The sequence below is a fragment of the Malaclemys terrapin genome, chromosome 16 (assembly GCF_027887155.1).
Source record: "Malaclemys terrapin pileata isolate rMalTer1 chromosome 16, rMalTer1.hap1, whole genome shotgun sequence".
Taxonomy (NCBI): Eukaryota; Metazoa; Chordata; order Testudines; family Emydidae; genus Malaclemys; species Malaclemys terrapin.
Window position 1 is genome coordinate 512,788 of NC_071520.1, and position 8,374 is coordinate 521,161.

An 8,374-nucleotide genomic window follows, 5' to 3' on the forward strand; every position below is an offset into this window, starting at 1 on the left:
GGAGGAGGGGTCTGGTGGGTGGCGATCCGCGGCGGGATCCCGGGGGAGGCCCGGCGGGTGCGGGGTCCCGGGGGCGATCCGGGGGGGATCGGGGAGATCGAGGTGCGGGGTCCCGGGGGTGGTTCTTGGGTTCGTCCCGCAGCGCTGGAGGCGGCGGCGATTGTCCCTGCGCGGGCCCCGTGGCCGGTTGCCCCGGAGACCGGGGGGCGGCGCGGTGTCGAGGTCAGAGGCAGGAGGCGCCGCCGGGGGTGACGGGGGGTGAGTTCGGGCCCGGGGGGTGAGCGCAGCCGGGCGGGGACCTCCCAGCCCATCTCCCGGGGGTCAGTGCTGCCCTCCCGGGGCCCCGGCCCAGCCCCAGCTCCGGGAGCCCCTTCGCGGCTGGTTATTTCTGTGCGGAGCGGGGGGCTCCCGCTGAGCCTCGCCGGGGTGCGGAGCGGCTTGGGCAGGGGCCGGCAGCTAGAGGGTACAGCACAGCCCTCCCTACCCACCATCTCACCTCTTGGGGCGGTGCTGATCACCCTTGTCCGTGCCCAGCGCCCACTGAGCCTCCCTGCTTGGGTCACCCGCCTTCCAGTGCTAGCGCTTTGGGGCAGGCTGTACAGCGCCGGGCACCACGGAGTCCTGGACCATGTCTGGGGCTGCTAGACACAACCGCAATACCGATAAATTACCACACTGGGCTAAAAACAGAATGATAATAAGTCACCAGTATTCACAGCACGGAGGCTGTCGGAGTCCTGTGTTCAAACAAAAGGTTACAAGTGAGAATAAAGTCTCCCTCTAGGCTGCCTGCCCATGAGCCAGGGCCTGCCTCCATTGAGAGAAGGGCCGGGGAGCCTCATTATAGCCCTGTTATGTTTCAGGATTTCCAAGTCTCAGGAACTTGAACATTCATCCCCCCCCCTCCCCCTCCCATCAGCTTTACAAAGGTGCAGCCTTTCAATGTTTACTCCCACACGTTCCCTTCCTTGAAAGCCACACACACACTCAGCTCACCGTTTTTCTACACCTTCTGCCCTAAACTATTGTGGACTCAGAAGTGGGTGCATTCAGGCTGTGGGCAGGGGTCGTTGTGTGTACAATGGTTTGTTAAGCACTGTGGGATCCTTTGGTGCATTAGGATTTGAAATGATTGTAATGATAGCAAAGTAACCCATTTAATTTCTCCACTTCCCTCCATTTTGCATTATGTGTCGAGGTCATTGGCTATCTTTCACCTTGCACTTTATGTAACCTTGTGAGACTGTTCGTGCAGCTGTGCAGGGGTGGCCAAACAGTAGCTTTGGGATGCAGAAATGGCCTCTCCTTGAAGCACTCTGAATTCAGCTGTGGTGCAGTACTCTAGGCTGCAGGAGATAGCATGCCCCCCTGCTCCTGTTTGCTGCTATAGTTGCCACAGTTTCATAGAGACAGAGCAGGAGTGTAATCCTAAAACAGAAACAGCAGTGTTCTGCACCAAAAGGGAACCAGTTTCACTAAGGGTCAGTGGGAAAGAGAGCAGGTAAGCACCTGAGAGTGTAAATCCTGATACTAGCACTTTGAACTTACATAGTACCTGCCATTTGAGGAGTTCAGTGCACTTTATAAACTATAATTTACTCTCATATTTGTAACCCCAACTCACATGTAATCTGTAAATGAATCCTAATGCTGATCTTTACTCTCACCAGCAATCCATAATGCTGAATGTAAAATGAACCATTTACCTGAAACCTATAACTGGTCATGCCAAATCCAGTCCATATTTGTAACTCTAACCCACAGCTGTAACTCATGTGCAACTTAATCTGAAACACACAACCCAATCTTAACCCTATACATAACCCAAGCTCATAACCCAATAAACTGCAAGCATTGACTACAGTTAATACATAACCCATGTTTGTAACCTAAACTCATAATTTTAAACCCATAATACATCATTTTATATTTCTATAAAACTTTTCATCCACATAGCACTATACAAATAGGCTTTGAAGGATTAGATTTTTATCAGTAAATGTCGGTTTTACTTTATACACATAAACCAACGAAAAAAGTATTTCCATGGCTGATAGAAGTTACAGACATACAAAGAATAATGCTGCTTTATGTTGACCCCCCATAATTCATGCAAAAATGCAAACATTTAAATCAATAACCATTTAATTAAAAAATATATATCTGTTGACATTATTTAAAAAAAATCAGATTCTGCCAAGCCTATATATAAATATCCAAGCATGAGGCTGCCCACCATAGATTCCACCTGGCTGGAAAAAGCAAGGCTGGCCCCAGTGGTTCATGCTGCTGCCCAGCCCTCTCTGTACAATACCACTGTACAATATAGGGCCTGGGTTTTTCCTTCCTTTTGGCCATAGCTCAGTATCGTACAGTGGGCTCCTGTAAATTTCTAACTTGTTGTGAAAGCTGGAGGAAGGGATGGAGCTAATTCTGAAACCTGTTTAATTGCTGCTTAGTATTGTTCAACAAAGACTTGTCTACCTGAGAGAGAGCCTGTATTCTAATACAGTGGTTCTCAACTAGGGGTACACAGAGGTCTTCCGGGGATACATAAACTCATCTAGATATTTGCCTAGTTTTACAACAGGCTACATAAAAAGCACTAGCAAAGTCAGTAGAAACTAAAATTTCATACAGACAATGACTTGTTTATACTGCTCTATAGACTATACGCTGAAATTTAAGAACAGTATTTATATGCCAATTGATTTATTTTATAATTATGTGGTAAAAATGAGAAAGTCAGCAATTTTTCAGTAACAGTGTGCTGTGACACTCGTATTTTTATGTCTGATTTTGTAAGCAAGTAGTTTTTAAATGAGATGAAACTTGGGGTACACAAGACAAATCAGACTCCTGAAAGGGGTACAGTAGCCTGGAAAGGTTGAGAGTCACTGTTCTAATATAGCAGCTGAGATTGGTGGGTTTAGATGTGTCCCTAGAGAACTGTCTTGAAAGGCTGGGCACAGTGCCTTCTCCATTGTGGGTCCGTTACCCTGCGATGCCCTTCCCTAGTAGACATGTAGGGCATCCTTCCTTGTAAGCCAGGCTAAGGCTTGCTGCAGGTGTTTGTGGTACAGAGTGTGCTTAACTGTACTTGCTCTTGGATTTATTTGTTTGGCAGTTTGCTTGTCCTGAGCGTGAACTCCATTAGGCTGTGGAATAGTATCCTGGAGAAGAAGTGAAAACCCCTTTCACCTGTGACATCAGATGGAATCACTTTGCATTTATAAAGCAATCATGCATTGGTTGGGAGCTGGACTGGATGAGGCCTAAGACAGCTTTTCCATCTTTAACATGGATGATTCTAGATCTAGTTAATTTTTAAAGCACGTGAAAACTTCACCTTTACTAGTTTGGTGGCAGCAACCTACTGTCTTCAGTCTCCCAAGTGTCTTCTCTCTGTTTTCTCTAGGCAAAGAGTGTGACGATGCAGCCCTCCGTTGCAGCTGGTTTATAAAGTTTGCCTTAATGAATACAGTTTTTGGCTCTATTCCCATCTTATTCAGGCATCCGTCCATTTATGGCCTGTCCAGGATTACCAGTAGCCTGTACCTCAGCAATGGTACGGCTGCCAATAACAAGCTCCTGCTCTTCGCCAGCCAAATCACTACTGTCATCAATGTGTCCGTGGAGGTGGTGAACACCTTCTATCCAGACATTCACTACATGCACATCCCTGTAACTGACACCCCCATCTCTCGCCTCTACGATTACTTCGATCCCGTGGCAGATAGGATCCATAGCGTGGACCTGCAGCAAGGCCGGACACTGCTACACTGCGCTGCAGGCATCAGCAGGTCAGCTGCCCTGTGTCTGGCCTATTTGATGAAGTACCATGCCATGTCTCTGGTGAATGCTCATGCCTGGGTCAAGTCCTGCCGACCCATCATCAGACCTAACAATGGGTTCTGGCAACAGCTTGTCCAGTATGAGTATAAACTCTTCGGCACCAATACAGTCCGAATGGTCAACTCTCCACTGGGCTTGATTCCGGATCTCTATGAAAATGAAGTAAGAATAATGATAGCGTTTTGACTGTAACTAGCTTTACCACATCTCGTGAAGGAGCCCAGAGAGACAACGAAGGAGCAGCTCAGCTTGATCAAGTTTGGAACTTGGACAATAAACTCTTCAGCCCAGTGAAGTTTGCTACATCGCTCCCTGCTGATAGAAGTATAGGGGATTAGCTGAGATGAATGGGGCCGTCTGATTTTTACTATAAATAAAACCAAATTTAAACTACACTGTTGGGTTTCACATCCCATTTGTATTGAGTTCTCACAGGAGCTCTAGGTGCTGTCTCAGTGCTACTGGTATGTGTTTAGAAAGCATCCTTTTATCCCAGCATAGCGAGATGTTAGCCTTCTCTGGCTTTGTTCATGCTCAGGGATAGATTCCAGTGGAAACTGAGAACAATGGGAAAGTTGCCAACAATTCTTTTTCTAAATAGGAATTGAAATGAAGTGTTCTGAAAAACTGACCCCAAGCCCCATCCTCTGCTGTGCTGCAGAGATGCTAGAGATGTCCCCTGCATCCCTGTTGCCAGAGGGTTAAGGATTCCCTGCCTTCTCCTTTCACCTCTGCACCTCATTGCCCTCACTGCCTTTCTGCTGGAGGATGCATAGGCACTTCTCCCTTCAGAAATCTTAATTATATGAGCTTTCGTGGGCTTATGCTCAAATAAATTTGTTAGTCTCTAAGGTGCCACAAGTACTCCTGTTCTTTTTTGCAGATACAGACTAACACGGCTGTGTAACAAGTCCTCTGTCTGGCCTTCTTCCTGGGGCCCACTGGCTGCCCCAATAAAGCACGGAGAGGCTTTTCCTTCTGCAGCACCCGTGGCTTTATTTACATACTTCTCCCACCACCAGTGATATACTATATATAGTTTGCAGGCCTTACAATCTCCACTTCCACCCAGACCCTGCCCTCAGCCCGGAGACTGACCTTCCCCTGGCCATCCCCCCTTCCTTCTGGCCGCCAGTTCTAAATGCCAGGCACCAGACCTCTTCCCAGCCCCAATCTATTTCCCTGATTGGGGCTGGCTGAGCAGGGGCTAATTAGGTGCCTCTGCACCAGCATCCTGCTACACACCTCCCCCCTTAAGCTGGTACCAGGCCTGGTCTTCCTCGGCCTCGCTTTCCTCGTCCGTGGATTTTACTCTGGGGTTGGGCCTCCTTAGGGTGACCAGATGTCCTGATTTTATCGGGACCGTCCCGATATTTCCTTCTTTGTCCTGCATCCCAACAGATGTTCGGTTGGGACACTGGACAAAAAAGCAATTTTGCCCTCCACTCTGGCGCTCACCCCCCCCCGACTCCGCCCCCTCCTTCCCCCATTGGAGCCCTCCATGGAGGGAGGAGGGATGTGTAGAGGGGGAATGGAGGAAGGAGGGTCTGGCATCTACCAGGAGCGCGGAAGGGGAAGGGAAAGTTGCCGCAGCTGCTAGGGGCTAGCTGGGTATGGCCCGGGCTGCGTGCAGGCAGCAGCCGGGGCTAGCTCTGGCCTGGGTGGGCGGCGCGGACCGGGGGCATGGGCCGCTGGAGACACACGGTGCAGAGGGGCTGCGGGGGCGAGACTTGTCCCAGGCAGGGCAGCCGGCAGACAGGGGCGAGGAGCCGGCCGGGGTCCCCTGAACCCATAAACTTCCCCCGCCGCTGCCGGGGAGCCCCGCACCTCTCCCGCTCAGCTGCACTCCAGCGGCTTGCCCCGCCAGGAAGGTGCTGGGCTCCCTGCCGGCGGCGGGACGTACCGCATGTGCCCATTGCCTTCTATGATGAGATAACTGGCTCTGTGGATGAGGGGAAAGCAGTGGATGTGTTATTTCTTGACTTTAGCAAAGCTTTTGATACTGTCTCCCACAGTATTCTTGCCACCAAGTTAAAGAAGTATGGGCTGGATGAATGGACTGTAAGGTGGATAGAAAGCTGGCTAGATCATCGGGCTCAACGGGTAGTGATCAATGGCTCCATGTCTAGTTGGCAGCCGGTTTCAAGTGGAGTGCCCCAAGGGTCGGTCCTGGGGCCGGTTTTGTTTAATATCTTTATTAATGATCTGGAGGATGGTGTGGACTGCACTCTCAGCAAGTTTGCAGATGACACTAAACTAGGAGGCGTGGTAGATACACTAGAGGGTAGGGATCGGATACAGAGGGACCTAGACAAATTAGAGGATTGGGCAGAAAAAACCTGATGAGGTTCAACAAGGACAAGTGCAGAGTCCTGCACTTAGGACGGAAGAATCCCATGCACTGCTACAGACTAGGGACCGAATGGCTAGGTAGCAGTTCTGCTGAAAAGGACCTAGGGGTCACAGTGGATATGAAGCTGGATATGAGTCAACAGTGTGCTCTTGTTGCCAAGAAGGCTAACGGCATTTTGGGCTGTATAACTAGGGGCATTGCCAGCAGATCGAGGAACGTGATCGTTCCCCTTTATTCGACATTGGTGAGGCCTCATCTGGAATACTGTGTCCAGTTTTGGGCCCCACACTACAAGAAGGATGTGGAAAAATTGGAAAGAGTCCAGCGGAGGGCAACAAAAATGATTAGGGGTCTGGAGCACATGACTTATGAGGAGAGGCTGAGAGAACTGGGATTGTTTAGTCTCCAGAAGAGAAGAATGAGGGGGGATTTGATAGCAGCCTTCAACTACCTGAAGGGGGGTTCCAAAGAGGATGGAGCTCGGCTGTTCTCAGTGGTGGCAGATGACAGAACAAGGAGCAATGGTCTCAAGTTGCAGTGGGGGAGGTCCAGGTTGGATATCAGGAAAAACTATTTCACTAGGAGGGTGGTGAAACACTGGAATGCGTTACCTAGGGAGGTGGTGGAGTCTCCTTCCTTGGAGGTTTTTAAGGCCCGGCTTGACAAAGCCCTGGCTGGGATGATTTAGCTGGGAATTGGTCCTGCTTTGAGCAGGGGGTTGGACTAGATGACCTCTTGAGGTCCCTTCCAACTCTGATATTCTATGATTCTATGATTGCGTGCTGGAGGGGCGGGAGGCTCTGCAGGGCCGGGAAAAGCCCCGCCTCCCGCCCGCTGCCCAGCCCGGAACTCCGGGGAGCCCCTCGGGAGACTGGCCACCGCTGCAGCTTGGCTGTGCCAGCCCCGGCCCCCTGCACGCCCGTGCCACCCCATGGCCAGCCCTGGGCTCGGGGGCTCCTGCAGCCGCTTCCAGGGGAAAGACAGCTTTGTCCCTGCCCGGTCCCGCTACGGGCTCTGCCTCCTTGTACTCATCCATCCTGTACCCTGCCCAGGGCCCCGCTGGAGTCGTACGCCCTTGCCCACCCGGACTTCTTTGCTTCCCAGCACTTCCTCTCGGTCCCTCCCGATGCCCTCTTTATCTCCAGCCCCCTCTGCATCGGGGCCACCTTTTGCCCTGGAGTGGGCAGCGCGCGCGGCCGGGGCGCTGTGTACGATCCGGCAGCGCGTCTGGGGCCTGCTAATGCCCCCCGCCCCTGCGAAACTGCTTTTTTTTTTTTGCTCTGCCCCTCCCCCGCGTCCCGATATTTCATTCCTGTGATCTGGTCACCCTAGGCCTCCTGCCCAACTGAGGGATCCCCAGGCACCACACCAAGGGGCTTTGGCACGCTCCACCCACAAAAGGTGCATTAGGTAGGAGGCGGGGCACTCCACATGTCCACACTCACCCAGAGGTCCTCACACCAGTCACATGGTTGGGCCGGCCGCCCCGGAGGCTCCCCTTCCTTTTCTAGTGCGGGTGACGGCTCAGAGCCCTCTGCCCCAAGTCAGCCCCCTGTCTCTGGTCCAGGCCCTCTGTCCCTTTGATGTTGGGCCTCCCCCTGTTGGGTTTCTTCCACTCTCCCCGGGGGTCCCCCCTCCCGGGCGCTCCTGCCCAGGAAGCTCACTTTGCTCCTCAGTGACTCCCTCAGGCTCCCTATTTTGGCTTGGTTGTCTAGGCTGCTCGGCTTTTCCCCCTGGAGGTCATGGGGCCACCCCTTGCCCCGGGTCCACCTCCACCAGGGTCTTGCCCTCTCTTTCCAAGGTTCTCTTTCCCCCTTTCTTTGACAGTCCCTTCTCTGTGGTCTCTCTCCCCTTCTGGGGAGGGTGCCAGTCCAGCCCCAGGACCACGGGGTAGGCCAACCCCTCTATTACCCCCACCCGCTTCCAGGTAAACTGCCCTTGCACTTCAAGGGGTACCTGGATCACGGGACAATATTCCCTATCCCCGTGGATGCATTCTACTAACATGCGTTCCCCAGGGATGAGCCAATGCGGCTTCACTAAGCGCCGCTGTATGAGGGAGCGAGTGGAGGCTGTATCCACTAGACCCCTCTGGGGCCTATTCCTAACCCGCACCGGGATAGTGGCCAATCCGTGCCTCTTTTTCTGCCCCCCAGTCTTAGTCCA

General features: G+C 52.2%; 1 protein-coding gene across 5 annotated transcripts in view; it reads left to right on the plus strand.

The window, feature by feature from the left end:
* DUSP18 (dual specificity phosphatase 18) overlaps positions 1–4,250 on the plus strand; it is a 44,032-nt gene extending 39,782 nt beyond the window's left edge. Inside the window, exons 1-2 of one of the 5 annotated variants that reach the window (XM_054005969.1) lie at positions 111–258; positions 3,128–4,250. In XM_054005969.1, the coding sequence (XP_053861944.1) occupies positions 3,475–4,041 (567 nt within the window). In that variant the 5' untranslated portion in view covers positions 111–258; positions 3,128–3,474 and the 3' untranslated portion in view covers positions 4,042–4,250. Of the gene's footprint in view, positions 1–110; positions 259–3,127 lie in introns of those variants that run through there. The other 4 variants (XM_054005971.1, XM_054005970.1, XM_054005973.1 and 1 more) reach the window with 4 other exon arrangements.
* Positions 4,251–8,374: the final 4,124 nt, after the last annotated feature.